The sequence below is a fragment of the Hydra viridissima genome, unplaced genomic scaffold (genome assembly GCF_058129835.1).
Source record: "Hydra viridissima isolate aposymbiotic clone 2 unplaced genomic scaffold, HvirCarnegie_v1 scaffold_11, whole genome shotgun sequence".
Classification (NCBI taxonomy): Eukaryota; Metazoa; Cnidaria; class Hydrozoa; order Anthoathecata; family Hydridae; genus Hydra; species Hydra viridissima.
Genome location: NW_028324310.1, coordinates 9,331,725 through 9,349,341, shown reverse-complemented (window position 1 = coordinate 9,349,341; position 17,617 = coordinate 9,331,725). Strand labels below are relative to the sequence as shown.

General features: G+C 28.6%; 3 protein-coding genes across 4 annotated transcripts; all 3 read left to right on the top strand.

The window, feature by feature from the left end:
* The first annotated feature begins 5,471 nt into the window (after positions 1–5,471).
* On the top strand, positions 5,472–7,723 carry LOC149882058 (uncharacterized). Of its 2 annotated transcripts, XM_090067566.1 has the most exons (3): positions 5,472–6,051; positions 6,273–7,013; positions 7,098–7,723. In XM_090067566.1, the coding sequence occupies exons 1-3, from the start codon at positions 5,610–5,612 to the stop codon at positions 7,622–7,624; spliced, it is 1,710 nt and encodes a 569-aa protein (XP_089923692.1). In that variant the 5' UTR covers positions 5,472–5,609; the 3' UTR covers positions 7,625–7,723. The 2 variants fall into 2 exon arrangements, with proteins under 2 accessions (XP_089923692.1, XP_089923691.1); XM_090067565.1 differs by having other exon boundaries at positions 6,273–7,723.
* A 3,748-nt stretch (positions 7,724–11,471) lies between these two features.
* LOC145191756 (NADH dehydrogenase [ubiquinone] 1 alpha subcomplex subunit 2-like) lies at positions 11,472–11,842 on the top strand. Its single transcript, XM_080068921.2, has one exon. The coding sequence runs from the start codon at positions 11,529–11,531 to the stop codon at positions 11,811–11,813; it is 285 nt and encodes a 94-aa protein (XP_079925047.2). The 5' UTR covers positions 11,472–11,528; the 3' UTR covers positions 11,814–11,842.
* A 681-nt stretch (positions 11,843–12,523) lies between these two features.
* Positions 12,524–17,277, top strand: LOC145191347 (uncharacterized). Its single transcript, XM_090067359.1, has 3 exons — positions 12,524–12,661; positions 14,153–16,399; positions 16,529–17,277. The coding sequence occupies exons 2-3, from the start codon at positions 14,175–14,177 to the stop codon at positions 16,758–16,760; spliced, it is 2,457 nt and encodes an 818-aa protein (XP_089923485.1). The 5' UTR covers positions 12,524–12,661; positions 14,153–14,174; the 3' UTR covers positions 16,761–17,277.
* The last annotated feature ends 340 nt before the right edge of the window (positions 17,278–17,617 follow it).

Below are 17,617 nucleotides of genomic sequence, written 5' to 3'. Positions count from 1 at the left end.
TAAATGAACAAGAAAATTTGTAAAGAGAGGATTTTTGGAGAGAAAGCTATTGTCATTCTAATGATATGTTTGTTGCGAGAAAGCTACAATAATGCTGACCAGTTAATAAGGCCTTATAATCTGTTTTTAATGCCCTTATTACATTTAGCGTCCCTCCTTAGTTGTTAAATAGTAAAAACATTTATGCATAAAAACTTTAAAAAAAACTACTGATAGACTTGCCTTTCAAAGAACCTCTTCTTCAGAAATGGTTTAAGAAACCCCCCCCCAACTCCACCTCCAAATATCCCCCTAAAAAATATTCCCCCCCCCCCCTCCAAAAATAACAAAATTTTTGTTTAAATTAAAAGACTGCCTCCCCAATTCCTAACCGTCAGTTGTTGTGTGTACTATTTCGTCCATGTTCTCCCTAACAGTCAGTCTATATATGTACACTCGGCTGCACTAATTCCAAAAAAATCAGTCGATAAAACAAAAATAAAAAAGCAAAAAATAAATTTTATAATTTATACATTAAAAAAGGTATCAGGAAAAAAGCTGATACAATGATAAAATGACACTAAAGCGTATCTAAGTATTTAAAAAAAAAACTATTTCGGCATTTTTTTGTCTGAATTCCATACGTTCCATCAATAAAAATTTTTAAAAAGATAACTGTTCCAACCTAAGACTAGTAAAATGTTCCCAAGTTCAGCAAGGAATTGAACTTTTTTTTTAACCACAGTCTAAGAATGGTTTTCATAGCTAATGCGAAATTGTTCCGGAGCTAAAAATGGTTTTAATTGCCAATATAATCATGGATTATTGATATTTTAAAGATGACAGGGAAAAAATAACTAAAACCTTTTAGACCAGCTGTTGCCCCAAACTAAATTAACTACGCTTTACAGCAAGTTTTGTTTCACTGCATTTCACTCTCTCATCGATATCCTTTTAAAGAAAATGTCGACCAAAAATTTACTTACTTTTTAAATATGGATTACTTTTAATTGTAACTAAAAGTTATTTAAAATGTAAACTTAAGTAATCAAAAGTAATTTTATATAATTTACTTTTAACAGCCATTTCATCTTAGTTATAAAATAACACATGTCTACTTAGGAAAACTAATTATATAAGTAAATTTTATTTACATTTGAAAGCATGTAACTTTTTTATAATGTATTTTAAAATGCTTTTTTTTTTAAAAGGCTTTTTTTTTACAATTACAGTAATATAATTTTTTTAAAAATACATTCTTTTTAAATGTAAAAGTAAGTTGCATTTTGAGGCAAAATTATTTTATGTAATGTAATTTTAAAAAAGTAATTAACTTTTAAATGTAAAAGTAAATTACTTTTCCATGCGACTCAATTTTACATGTGAAATGTAAATTACTTTTTTATGTAATCTACTTTTACATAACTTACATTTGAAAGTAAATTCACCTTTCTTTACAAAAAAAATTTTGTTTTCTAAAAGTAAATTACTTTTAAAAATAAGTTTAAATTTTTTTTAAACGTTTACAAATATATACAAAATTTATTCTTTCATAAAAGCTTACTTGAGTAAGTAAAAAAAAAGTAAGTAAAAGAGTCATCCCTATTCGAAACTCTTATTTTATCTTTTGTTTCGTTTGTTTTGCTATATTTTACTTAAACAATAAGTAAAATTGAGCAAAACGTGCGTCAAAATCTCCCTTTACTTTCTTACGTTGTTTTTTTAAACAACATAACGAAAAACTCAACTGCCTATTGCAAGGCCTTTGGCAGATATGCATTGCATACTTAATCAGCTACAAAGTCAAGGAAAAGCAGGAATGTTTTTACTATTTAAATTCAAATTAAACAAATCTTTTAAATGTCAGGGAGAAAAAAAAACATGTCAAAAAGTTTTTGTACCAGAATAAAACCTGATCATGAATCACAACATAAAAGCTATTTGCAAGCTTTTTGCGCTTTGAGTTTAGAATAACATATGGGTCAAAATGCCCCGGGCCTAACCACCAGATGGCAGTTCAAAGGAAATATCTGTATGATATTTCAATAGTACCAACCTTCATAAGATATCCTTCAAAATTTCATAACAATCTGACAATTAGTTTAAAAATTACAGTGGATTAATTGACACTTTCTTTATTATTTTCAGAAAAACGGATTCAAAGCATTTTTTTGTATTAATTTGTCATTGGTTAAATTGGAACAAATGCCGTTTAGGTAGAGCAATTGTTTTAAAAGTGTGACCCGGTCTCTCTCCATCAACAAAAACCATCAAATGTTGGTTGGCTGATATTAACTGTGGTCGTACAGTCACCTATGCTGAACAATTTGGACGTCCAAATGAGGCTGTTAATTCTGAAAGCATTGAAAAAACCTTGAAAATCATTAGAGGTATCGGAAAGTAAAGTTATAAGAGATAGCTGATAACGTAAAGTTATCAATGGTAGCATTTTCAGCATTGTAATAAACATTTGGGTATGAAAAAATTATTTTCGATTTGGATGCCGTGTTTGCTCATACTAGAACAAAAGCACCAACGACTTAACGATTCAAAGCGCTGTTTAGAAATGCTTAAGAGGAATAAGCTAGAGACTGGCCAACCGTCCTATGTGATCATTTTATTCGTTAATATCGATTATTTCGATTAATAATAATAAAAAAAAACCAAACGATTAAAAAGTTAATTAGAGCGAGTTTTCTATAAACGATCGCGCGACAAGAGAGCGTCTAAATGATTAAAACGATTAACATTCATGAAATTTGATTTTTAATCGATTTGATTTTTTTAATTAAGGTAGCTGAAATAACTCGATTAAATTATTGTTCAGTTTACTTTTGAGGATGTCCCTGCTGAGAGTTTGGATGATATTTCAGACTCTGAACCTTCTTCTGCCACAAATTCTGACTCAACCAATCCTGGAAGAAGCTCAGATTTAAATAAACTTGAAGATAATGCTTTGGCAGAGCAGCCAACACGACAGCCTTCAAAAAAGAGGAAAAATTCCTAAATCATCTGAAGCCTTGCCTCTTAAACAAACCAACAAAAATAGCTAAACTAACTGAGAGACTTTTTGTTTGCCATCTATTAATGTGTTCGTGATTTTTGTACAATAAATGTTAAAACAAAATGTGTTTCATTGTGTTTTTCATTTTGTGTTTTTCTCTTAAAATAAAAAAAAATATTTTATCGAGTTTTTTATGAACAAGGAGTATTAGAAATTTAAAAAATCTAACTAGATTTAAAATGAATAAAATGACTAATTGTTAGACAATTTGATTAAAATGATTAATAGTTTACTCGAAACTGATTAAAACGGTCACACAACTTTAATCGAATTAATCATTAATTTTTTAATTTGGTTGGTCATTAATCGATAATCTAAAATCGCGGTTGTCCGCTCTCTAGAATAAGCCTGAGCTTTTGCATCGGTACATCACAATCGTAAAAACATGGGTTTACAAATTCACTCCAAAACCCAGTCGACATTGATTTTTCCATGTTCAAGGTATAACTTTTGTTAAGTACCTTGAACATGGAAAAAACAATCAACAGCTTTTCCTGCATTAGGTTATCATTTGGTTATGTTTGGTTATATTGGGTTATTGGGGCATTTAAAGGCAGAAAACCAAAAGGAGACTGCATTTGATAAAGAAAAAAAAAATTCTCACTAAGAATAAGTGTATTGTTTCACGTTGTTTACAAGTCACTGAACTTAATGGAAAAAATGCTCAAATTAGGTTTTCAATTACTTTCGCACCCACCATATCGTGGATATACTGACAAAAGACGTTAAGTCGAAAATTGGCAGTTTTGACTTAATGATGCAGTATTGTAAAGTTTACAACGCTTTACAAACTGGCAAAGCACACCAAGTCGAATGAAACATCTTTTCTCAGATTTTAAAAATACATTTAAAGTTAAGTTATAAAACGGGTATTTTAAGAAAATTTAGATAATTGATTTCTCTAAACACAGATTTTTGAGTTAACGTTTTTTGCCAGTATACCCACGATATAGTCTAGATCTGGCCCTCAAAGATTTCCACCTTTTTTCCGAAATCAAAAAGAAGCTCCATGGTAAAAGATTCGGTCCAGACGAGGAAGTTATCACCGAAACTGAAGCATTTTTGAAGGCAAAGTTAAATTGTTCTACAAGGTCGTAATCGAAAAACAAAAAAATGTAAGAATTATTGAATTGCTGCCAAAAGAGATTAATTTGATAAAAAAAATATAATAATTTGCAAAAAAATGTTTTATTACTTAGGCCCGGGATTATATAACCCACGTTTCATAAGATAGCACCAAGTTTGCATCCCGGGACATGAGTAGGGACCCGAGACCCGAACTCGGATCCGGGTAGTTGTTTCGGGTATTACCCGAATTTAAATATTCGGGTAATTACCCGAAAGTTATAAAATACCCGTTTCTTTTTAAATCGGGTAATACCCGATTGTTTTTAATACCCGATACTTGATACCCGTAGAATACCCGTAGAAAATACCCGTAGAATACCCGTAGAAATACCCGTAGAAATACCCGAAGAAGTAAAAATACCCAAAACAGTTCAACCTCAATTCACTTATGGCATTGAATTAAAAATAACAAAAAAAAATTGAAATATGAATATTAGTACTGAAAGAGTTCAAGTTTCAGGATAAGCAAAAAATTAAAAGTAGTCTGGCCATTTTAAATCTGAAATCTCATCCAGTAATTTACTGTTCTCTTTCATGAACACTAGCTGCTCCATTTTGCTAACACTTAAATTTGTTCTCCTTACAGTGCAAATGTTCCCTGCACTTGAAAACACTCTTTCAAAAGAGATGAGGCTGGGATAGCCAGAATCTGCCTAGCAAGCTTTGCAAGCATAGGGTATATATATATATATATATATATATATATATATATATATATATATATATATATATATATATATATATATATATATATATATATATATATATATATATATATATATATATATATGAAGACCACACTGGAAAAACGATCAAGCTACATTTTTATTGTTTTGAGTAAATTAGATTTTAAACTTAAAAACACCATAGGTTACTTAATTGTTAAGCTAAATACCTGTGTAATTTGATCGGTTTTCTATTGATATAGTCTTGTTATATAGTCAATTATTATATAGTTAAACTGCAGCCGAATATAACAAAAACCCAAAAAAAGCAAAAATGTAGCTTGATCGTTTTTTCAGTGTGATCTTCATATATATATATATATATATATATATATATATATATATATATATATATATATATATATATATATATATATATATATATATATATATATATATATATATATATGAAGACCTCAGTGGAAAAACCAGCGATGTCACATTTTTGAAATTTTTGAGAAACTATTATTTTTCAAGCAAGCATATCTTATTTCATCTTTTATTTTAATTACCAAGTGAAAAAACTAGACCACTCATTAAAAAAGAGGATAAAATTAAACATGATCAAATGGAACAATCGGTGATGTCAAGGGTTACATTTGGAATAACCTGCGTTGTCCGAAGTTTTTATAGTTTACGAAACCACGTGATTCCTTAATACCTCAAGTATTGGTTGAAAAAAAAGCCGCGGAAAAAAGTAAACAAAAAACAAAATGGCTTGTAATGATAGTCCGGTGGTTACAGAAAAATCAAGAAAAAGAAAGATTAATATTAATTCCAAAAATAGAAAAAAAATACACAATTTATCGAGCCACATTATTGGGGAAGACTGTCATTGTATTCGACTTGCATGTTTTAAAAATATTAGTAGTGAGGAAAGGAACGAACTAATTAAGAACTTTAATGAATATTCATCTAAAAATAGTCAGGACGCGTACTTATCCACACTAATAAAAATCCAAAACATTAACAGAAGAAGACCACGACAGAATGCAGATAAAACTTACTTACACAATTTTTCATATTCTTATTGTGTAAGGGTGCAAAGAGCACAATCAGCTATCGAAGTCCCAATCTGCATTAAAGCTATGATGTCTTTTTTCAGAATTACAAAAGCTAGGATCGAATCAATAAGGAAATCAGTTGCTACAACTGGTTAGTAAATAGTTAAAGAAGTTATTTATAATATTTTAAGTTATGAACTATACTATTTATATATATATATATATATATATATATATATATATATATATATATATATATATATATATATGTATATATATATATATATATATATATATATATATATATATATATATATATATATATATATATATATTTGTGTATATGAGTATTATGTCATTTTGTTCTTTTAGGTCGCCCTCCAATTGATGGTAGAGGCAAGCATAAAAATCGGCCACACAAAATAACCGAAAGTGACAGTGAAGCGATCCAAAAACATATATCTTCTTTCAGAGGAAGGTCATCTCATTATGCTATTGGAAAAACTAAAAAAATTTACTTATCTGAAGATCTAAATGTCTCTAAAATGTTTGAACTATTCAAACATGCTTACCCAACTGTTAAATTAGGATACGAAACATACAGAGTAGTTTTTAACAATAAATTTAATATTGGGTTTGGCTTTCCACGAAAAGACACTTGTTTAGCTTGTGATGAGTTCATTGTAAATATAAAACACACTGACCAAGAGCTTTTAAATGCAGTTGGTCAAGATATTATCAAACTTAATAAAAAAAAAAAAGATCTTGAAACAGAGCATGATTTTCACACAAAAAAAGCTGCTGTATTTTATAACAGAAAGTCAGATGCAAAAAAACGAGCAAAAAACTCAGACATGTTTGAAGCTATTGCTTTTGATTTTCAGAAGAATTTACCCATGCCTAATAAATCAACTAATGATGTGTATTACCGAAGACAGCTTAAATTTTTTTCATTTAATATACACATCCTATCCAGTGATGAAGTATTTCTTTATACATACGATGAAACAACAGGAAAAAAGGGAGCTGATGATGTTTGCTCTATGCTTTATCATTTTATCATTAATCATCTTTCTGACACAATCCTTGAATTACATTTTTTTTGCGATGGATGTGCAGGACAAAACAAAAATTACACTATGTTTCGTTTTTTGCATTGGATGGTTCACTTTCAAAAACGTTTTAAATGTATTAAAGTGTCATTTCCTATACGAGGTCATTCCTATATGGAATGCGATCGTGACATGGCAAATGTTAATATAAAGGCTAATGTTGAAATTCCTGAGGATTGGCGTCAGATTCTTAAGAATTGCAGAAAACAACCTTCACCTTTTAATGTTGTAAATTTTTTCAATGTAAATTTTTTCAGATTTTCTGATTACTTGAAACAATATTATAAGTGCGCATGTCCGATAAAAACTCGACCAGTCAGAGAACTTGTCATTCAAGATATACACCCTGCACTGCTTCTCTTTCGTAACAACTGGAATGGCAATATTGAAAATACTGCTTTGGTAAAACGTAGACAAAATAATCAAACAGAAACTGCACTCAATCAGTTTAATATGTATTCCTCAGTTCTACCAATAAGTACTGCCAAGTATAACGACTTACAAGTTCTGAAGCGTCTATGTAAACCTGATAATCACAGTTTTTTTGATAATCTTGTTACTTCAAACACAGAAACACAAGATTCGGCATCAGAAGATTCAGATACTGATTAGAAAAATATATTTTAATTATGGTTATGTTTCTCATTAATTTCATGTTGGTCTCATTAATTTCATGTATAGTAATGTTTCTGATTAATTTGTGTTAAAATTTATGTTTTAATTAGTTTGACTTTGTTAGATAAAAAAAATCTATCGCTCCACAATAGATGTCAACAAAATGTAATAAATTCCTATAGACGTTTTAGTGGGATAACAAAAAAAAATTAGCTAAAGAAACAGCAAGGTCAACTGTCTTTTGAGGCCCCTTACATCATTAAGAGCCCATTTTTAAGATATTGTTTTGTTTTTAAACAAAAAAGAAGGGCTAAAAATAGTAATTACGCCAATTAAAAATTCCAAGGAAAAAGTCAGTGATGTCCATTTATTGATAACGAACTTTAGTTTCCGAAAAAAACATTGAAAAAATATTTATTTTTTATTTTTTAAGAAATAATCTGATATAAATATAGTTAATCTATATATATATACATAAAACTAAAAAGCAGTGTATAAATTAAATTTTAAAGAACGTTTTGAACTTTAAAAATCGATTATCTCAAAATAAGAAAAATGTGACAACGCTGGTTTTTCCACTGAGGTCTTCATATATATATATGTGTGTGTGTGTGTGTGTGTGTGTGTGTGTGTGTGTGTGTGTGTGTGTGTGTTTTTTTAAAAATATAAAATCATATTTATACATTATGGCTGAAAATAGGCATAAAATATGAAATATGAAAATAAAATTTACATACATACATACATACATACATACATACATAATTGCAACAAACAACTGGACGTGCATTCAAACAGCAAAAAATTTATTAAATTATGACTATTTTAAATCTTTCCTATAAAATTATATATATATATATATATATATATATATATATATATATATATATATATATATATATATATATATATATATATAACTTTATAGAAAGGATTTAAAATAGTCATAATTAAATTAATAAAAAGAAGACCTTAAAGTAGTCATAAAAAAATTTAAAAAAATAAATAAAACTATTTTATATATTTTGTTTTGAAAAAAAGTACGAGATATCCGATTTTATTACCCGACTTGTGCGTAGTTCCGAAATACGGGTAGTTCCGATGACCGCGTAACAAAAGTGGGTAGCGTATTAAATAAAAAAAGTAAACAAATTAAAAAAAAGAAATTTTTACTTTTATATTTAAGAAGTGGTAGCAAAATGTTTAAAAAAAAGCTGTGAAGAATTGAGTATTAATTCTACCTATTCCATATAAGTATCAATTTTTAGCTAATTAAAAATTATTACTTACATGGAGTAGGTGGAATTAATACTTACATGGAGTATTAGTTCCACCCACTTCATGTAAGTATTAACTTTTAATTAGTTAAAATTAATACTTACACGGACTGGGTGGAACTAATAAATAGAAATAAATATGATATTAAAAGAATTGAAATAAAATTAAATTTAAAAAAACACAGTAAAAAAAACAACAACAACAAAAAAAATTAACGAAAATACCCGATCGCGCGAAAATTTCGGTTCAAGGATAGGATAATTTTTTTACTTGATTTCGGGTAATTTTATTACCCGAATTATCGGGTAGTTTTATTACTCGGTATACCAGATTATCGGGTAATTTTTATTACCCGATTTTCGGGTACTTCTACGGGTAATTTTATTACCCGACTTTCGGGTAAAGAAATCGGGTAATAAAATTACCCGATGATCGGGTACTTCTACGGGTAATATTCGGGTAGTTTAAATCGGGTAATACCCGACCCGAAGGCTTGGATATCGGGTAACTGAAGTTATTAAAATTACCCGTCTACGGGTACCCGCGGGTATTCGGGTCGGGTATTCGCTCCCTAGACATGAGTCCTTCCAAAATTCTCGAAGTTTGTTTCGTATGGGAATATTTGACTATCATCAACGAGGTTTTAAAGAGTTGATATAAACTCGTTTATATCAACAAGATTTTAAAGGTTTTATATATCTTTAAACTGAGAAAATTAACATGAAGTAATTCAATTTGGTTGTAATTGCTTTTTATTAGTCGGTAATACTGATTAAAACAGAAGTTTATATTTTTTGAATTTGGAATCAAAGTTCAAAAGAAATCTTAACTTTTCATAGTGACAATTTCTAATGTGCCAATTATTTTTTTTGAATAACCATGACTAAAGGCTCTTGATGTAGTTTAAGTTTGGACTATTGGCAGATTAACTCCTGACAATTTTTTGATCTTGAAAGCTTGTGCTTGCTGTCCAACAAGTTTAAAAAATAGGAGTGAAGATACCGTTTCGACGTCCTGTTGTTTTTAGTTATTACAATTTTCGTGATTAAGATGCATTCGCATTTGTTTATTGAAACAACTGTAGTTACTGTTTCTAAAAATGAGGTTCAAATCGTCGGGGATGGTTACGGAAATCTTAACACTCTTTAAACTCACGGAATTTCCTTATAGCCGAACGTATATTAACTTTCAGAATCTGTTTCAATTTCTTAATTTCTTGATTTGAAATTATACATTTTTGATAAAACTTTGTGTAAAAACTTTCTTTTCTCTAACGGGGGGATGGTGAAGTGGGCAAATTAGTCATCAGGGGACGCTATCTCTCGATATCCTACCCGCTCCCCGAATTCTAGTATTTAGATATGTTTTTTTTTTCTTTTCTTATTTTAATTATCCCGTCATATACTAATTCATAAATAAAGTTCCCTAGTCCTTTAAACAACTGCTATCAAATCACCATTCGCTTAAAAAACTTACAGCGCTTCCTAAGAACCATTAAGACGTTCTAGGGAAGCGCTCTAAGTTTTCTTTTAAACTCCCATTCCATTACTCATACATTTCTTACTGGTGATTTTTCAGGTCGTTATTACAACTTCAGCTCACAACTGCTTAATAATTCAAATAAAAACATTTAATTCGATGCTTATAACACACAGTTGGAAGCGTTTTTGTTCGGTAAAGTCTTCATAATTAATATGTTATCAAGAAAGGCTAAAGAATATACAAATTTAAAAGAATCTTTGGCTTCACTGTTACATCTTACTTCTTCCAAACTTTATATTATTTCGGAATTCTTTTGTGTCATTGTAGTAATAAAAGACTGTGTCTATTTATACATCCCTAATTCAATGTCCGAATCGACATTTTATTTTATTAACAAGCTAGTTACGGTTTATTGAACTTCGAGTTAAAATCAACAGATTGTTAAACTGGCTTTGACAATATACAGTAATTTAGATTACCACACGAGAAAGAATGCGAATTGATAACGATATTTTCTCTAATCATGAAATATAGTTTATAAATTGATGAAAAAAAACAAACGAAGTTACCAGTTCAATAACCTTTTTTATATTGATTACGGCAGTATTTTTTAATTTGAAATTATCGAACTTCTATAAGTACCAAATGATAAACAAATTGTTTTATTTAAGTCTTTTTTTAAAGACTATACTATCTGCGTAAAAATCTGAATTATCGGATTTTAGTCGAACATCTCCTTTATAAAATAATCTTTTTGTTGTAAAGATAATATATTTATAAGTATTTATGCCATTTATGCTATTTTTATGTTTTCCATAACTTAATCTTCTACAGTTTTACATATATATATATATATATATATATATATATATATATATATATATATATATATATATATATATATATATATATATATATATATGTATATATATACATACATATATATATATATATATGTGTGTGTGTATATATATATATATATATATATATATATATATATATATATATATATATATATATATGTATATATATATGTTTGTATGTTTGTTTGTTTGATTGTTTGTTTGTGCAGGCAAATAAATACAAAATGTATATTTATATAGATATGATATTTTCATATTTTTAGTGAAAGTTTTAAATAATGACTTCACGTTTGGTAAATTTGTCACGCAACATAAGAGAACTTCGCATTCACTTATGTCAAAAATCAGAATCAAGTTCAGGTGCAAGGAATTTTGTAGAAAAATACTATGTCGATATTAAGAGAAATAACCCAGAGCTTCCAATTTTAATTCGGGAATGTAGTGGTATTCAACCTAAAATTACTGCAAGATATGGTTTTGGTGTCGAAAAAACTATATCACTAGCTGATCATCCTGCAGAATATGTTGTTGCTACTATTGAAAATCTGGCAAAAAATATATGAAAAAAAAAAGAAATAAGAAATTTTAATAAGTGCTCTGTTTCTTACTGCTTTCCATTTTCTTTTACCTTCTATTTAAAATTACAAACAGAAATACAAAAAATTTATTTTTTGGATGATCATTTTTGAAGTACTTTTGTGTCAACATTTGTCTTTCATTTGTAAGGGAGATGACATTATTTTAAATTAAAATATAGAAATGCATTTTAATAGCAATCAAAAAACAATGTAATTCAATTTTAATTCTTTTTCTTTTTTTACTTTTGCATCTCATCCTTTGTTCTCTTTCTCTATAGGCTAACCCAGCTTATAACAAGAATAAGATAAAAGTTCAGCTAGCAATTCAGTCATTTTCAGTCCTTTTTCTGTTATACAAGTGTTTTATTTTGAACAACTACATTTTTATAAGGTAATTGTCAATTAACTTATAAAAATGTAGTAACTTTACATAGCAAAACAAAAATTAGTTATCTATATTTTGTTTCATAAAGTTAAATATTTCATTTGCTGCGCTAAACAAACTGAACTACTTGCAGTTTTTCTTAATTAGGTGAAGTCTTAAATTACTTTTGTATTATTATAGTCAGTTGTTATTGTATAGATGTTGAATCTTGAGTGTTTTGTTTTAAAAAATAATAATACCTTTTTATGTGTATCTGTGTTTTGTGTTTGGTATTTTGATTTCTTGAATTTATGTATATCTTTCATACTCTTGTCATTAGGAAATTATATTTAGTACTCTAAAGGAACAAATACATAGAAAAAATAAATCAAGTGTGATATCCCAGCTCTAGAGCAATGTTCTGTTTTATCAAATGATACAAGAATAATAAATAGCATCTTCGAAATAAGTAAGCTGATTTACTTCAAGTTTGTATGTAAAGTTTGATTTTACTTGATATTGCGATATTTTTTAGTTACAAGTTTTTATTTGAATTATGATTCCCATTGGTTATTTTTGTAATCGGAAAATATTTCATTTAAAGCTTCTATTTTTTTTATTTTATTTCCAAAGAAGTATATGAAAGATTATTTGTCAAAGCAACCAATTAACACACTTAGTAGTTTACTGTTTGGTTGTCATATTTGATTCTTTTGTTTTTATGTCACTACATGAATTTATGCTGTTGCTAAATAATGAAAGAAAAAAAGATCAGTATTTACAACAGCACAAATGCATGCATTAACTCAACACTTAGTGTTTAAGTTGCTTTTTTTCACATTGCTTCATTAATTTGTTTTTGACACTCAATCATTGTCTGTATTGTTTACACTGTAAAATACTAACCTAAAAGTAATGTTTGGACTACTTTAGATTAGATATGCTTAAAATGCATATCCTGATAAATTGCAAACCTTGTATTTATTAGCCATAATTTTGTGATATTCATTGCCATCTGTGATATGCCACATATCTCACACATATAAAAAATAATTGAAGATAAGTGTCTTTATTGAATTTAAACTGACACAATTTATCAAGTTATAAGCTAACTTTCTAGTAACTGTAAAATGTAGCATTTCTTTGCAGGTCCGTTAACTGATAGATTATGTAATGGGTGAAAATTAAAAAAGAATGAGAAGTAAAAGTTGTAGAAAAAGTTTTTCAGAAAAAGAAAAAAAACAAAATACAAAATACAAAATACAAAATTGTAAACTATTAAAATCAATCAGTTGATTTTAATAGTTAATAGTAGAATCATTGGTCAAGGTGGTATTATTAAAGAAAACAATAAAAATGTACCTAACAAAGTGCTATGCTAAAAGTGTGACCTAACAAAGTCCTATGCTTTAAGAAGGTTCTAATTTAAGAAATGACAAATTTCGTATACATAAAATAAACATTTAGAGAAAAAAATTTAGTTATTTTATCTAACTAGATATCTAATTAAAATAACAAAGTTATTTTCTGCAAATGTTTCTTTTATATATACAAAATTTGTCATTTCTTAAATTAGAACTTTCTTAAAGCATAGGACTTTGTTTAGTCACACCACGGTAGCATATCACTTGATAATTTTAAAAAATGTTATGTGATAAATTTTAGAGTTCAGCCAATAAATTAGTTTGATGAAAGATATTCCTTTCATTCTCTTGCTTATATTTTCTATTATATTTAATATATATACGACATTGTCTTGGTATGATTGATTTATCACTGATAAATCAATGATAATAAGTTATCAAGTATAATATGATATATTTCTAAAGTATATTGATGATAAGTTGTGAAATGCATCATTTTAGAACTAGATTACCAGTAATATTGTTAACATTGCATGTATATATTCATATTATTTAATATTTTTTTAAAATATTTTAGTGACATTTTTTAAATTTAGCTTACTTGAGTGTTATCAGATCATGTATAGTCCACCATATTTCCAATGTGAGAACTTTGAACGTATTCAGAATTGGCTAAATGAGCAACCTGACTTTACTCTTTACCCACCCTCTGAGGAAGATTCTGTCTCATCTTCAATTCTATCGAGTAACAAAATAATCTATGAAAAGCATTTTGCAAGTAAGTATTATGGAAACAAAAGGAAAACCCAAGACCAGCCATGTTCAAATGAAGATGAGTTAAGTAATACTTTTCATAGTACTAAGATATTCTCCCCAAACATAATGAGACGTCGAAGATATATACCATACTCTTATCCTATGATAACTGAATCACAGAGCTGTTCTTATATGACTGAGTTAGGTTTGCTTGATCCCAGTCAACCTACCAGCAAAATCCATCCTAATAATAAAAGTGTTTTAAATAAAGGCAATACTTTTCCCAGAAGAAATCATTTGCATGATAGGCAAAGTTCTTCAACAGTTCATCAAGTTCAATCTGTTCCTCAGACACGTCAACTACAGTTATTTGATGATAGGTATAAAAACCTTGGCAGCCCAGCTAAGTTCAATTATCACCACTATGTTTGCTTAGATGACGTATCATCATCTAAAGGTTTAACAAACTTTGCTTCACAAACAATGCCTTTAGACAGTGTAATTCGGAGAGCTTGCATGCCATCATCTACACCCATGACTAAGGAACATTTACATAAAATTGACCCTTTGACAATTTCTGTTAACAATCATAGCAGTATGCTAGATAGTACTTCATTAGAATCTCAAAATTTGTCTCACAATATATCCAGTGAGATTACAAGAAATGTCCCCAATAAATTTGAACCTAAAAAAGATGTTTATAATGGGCAAAAAAACAGCCAACTTTTATTTGCACCTTGTGATACTACTGGTCTTTTAGAGAATCCTTTGCCTGTACATGGTTCACAAATTCAAGCATCACCAAAATTACATGTGGTCAAAGCATGTTCTTGGCCTAAACGTCCTATATACTTTAGAAATGAGAATCAAACAATAAAAACTAAAAAAGTTATTTCAAAAAAAGTGTTGAATAAAACAGAGGAAAGTGGTTATAACACAGAGAAGAGTGAAGAAAAATGGGATTGTCTTTCTGCTCGACTTTTTAACACTACTATTAATGATACTTTTGCCAGTGAAAATTCCTCAAGCAGTGATACCCCTCCAGAACGTCCACCATTGCCATTTGATAAGAATATTGTGCCATCACTAAAACCAGTATTTGTTAGTAACAATACTGAATGTAAAACAGATTTTGACAATTCTAAACTCTCCATCAAGCTTGGTACTTCATCTGAAAACAGTGTTAATAATGATATTCAAAGCTTACAAAATGCAAAGAAAGATAATCAATATTCACTTAACAATAAAGATGATACTGAATCTCAGATCCTCTCCACTAGTTCTGACTTAAAAAGCATTAGTTTGAGAGAATTGATAAGAATTCATGAAGACAAAATTGCCAGTGTTTCAGCAGGATTGAAATCAAAAGTTGTTGTGGGTACATTTTCAACTGTTGGTGTTCAACAGAGTGATGGAAACTCAATTAAAAATTCATGGAAAAGGCATACAACAATTGGTTTGCATGGTGCTTTTGAGAAGTATAAATTTGAAAATATGCATTCCTCTATAACCCATCCAATAGAATTAAGCAATCAATCTCTTGCTTACACAAAAAGTTCCAAATTGAATATGCTTAAAGGAAAGGGTACTCCAAGTTTTGCTAGTGATTGTTCACATACTGACTCAATAGCCTATTTAAAAAGTATCAGTGGGTCTTTTGTTTTGCAAAAACCTTTGGATTCCACATTGATCCTAATGTCTCGTGAACAACAATACCAAAGTCTTATCTCCTCTCCTCTAGTCTCTGACAGAACTGAAATACATCAAAAACCGGTAACAACCCTCATGAAAGATGCTTCTTCGCAGACTACATTAACTTTAACTCAACCTACTTCTTTTCTTACCAACCATGACCGCATTAAAGAGTTAAATTTAGAGTTAGAGAACTTAAAACATAAGCATAAATGTGAATGTGAAGACTTGATTCGCAAATTAGAGGAACAAAAAAAAGTAGCAAATGCCTATCAGAAGCTTGAAGACAGGTACAGAAGAAAAGTATATGAACTACAGCGGATTATGAAAAGCTGCATGTGTACTCATAGGCCTTCTAATGGATACATCTTTGAGAGTAGCTGCAACTCTCCAATGTAATACCTCTCTTTTCTTTTTAAAAATATTTTGTTAAAATTTATGAATAAAAATAGATTTCATTTTCTTAAGATCAGAATCTAAATAATTTTATCTCTTTCTTTGTAATGTCTTTCACGTTTTATTAGAAATCGACTCTCGGTGTTTGAAGACGATCATGACATTTCTGTCCAAAAAGTGGACGGGATTCTTCATCAACTTGAAGCTTGGTTAAACCATCATTCAACTGGTGTACGCAGTGACAGCCATGAAACATCTTCAACTTGTATGGATGAAAGTTTTTCTAAACTTAAGCGTAGAGATCATTATACTAGCCATACGCTCGAAATTATTGACAAGATTGATGCTACATCAGTTTAGGAGTTGGAAGCAAAAAAAATCAGTTGGAAGCAAATTTTCATGTTTAGGAAGGAAATTAATTTTGTATATTTCGTACTCTATGTAAAAAAAAAATTGATTTTCGACTGTTGCAGAATTTTTGATAATATTTTTGCTGTATTTTTATTTTTCTATTTATATTTGAAATTTTTAACGCAATTTGGATTTTTAAAGGTATATATACATTTTGTTTTAATTACTTTTTTTATAATAAAATATTTTTTAAAAGTTATTTTCATAAAATGGTGCTGATTAGAAAAGATTTAGTGTTAAATGCAAGGAATTTCAGGCAATTTTATTTGGTTATTGCTTATCAAAATGTGAAGCAATTGTTTTATATTCACGTTATCGTTTATCTTTCTTATGGATTTTTCAAGTCACGTTTCACAAAAATCAATATGCTTCATTAAATTTTCTACTTATTTTTTTTTTTTCTATTATTATTTTTTTACGTTGTAAAACGAAAGATTTAAAAATAGGAACCAGCACAATTTGTTAACAACCTGCTGTCTTTTAGAAATAAATTTATTTAAAAAGTCTGTTTAGGGTCTATTGTTATACCATCTACAGTTAATGTAACCGAATTCCATAAAATTGAGTATTTTGAAGTAAGGAATAAGCTTTACATATTAAAGAAAAGATAAAAACTGCAAAGCAAATAGAAAAAAAACATTTCAAGCAACTTCCACTAATTATCGTATTTGAGTCCGCCTTTTATTCTCTTCCATTATGAAGTATTTTTTTTTTTGTTTTTTTTTCTCTAATAATTAGACTTAGTTAAGCCGAGGTGTCTACGGCCTTTTTTTCTTCGCACAAACAACGGCTAAATTTTGGTTACT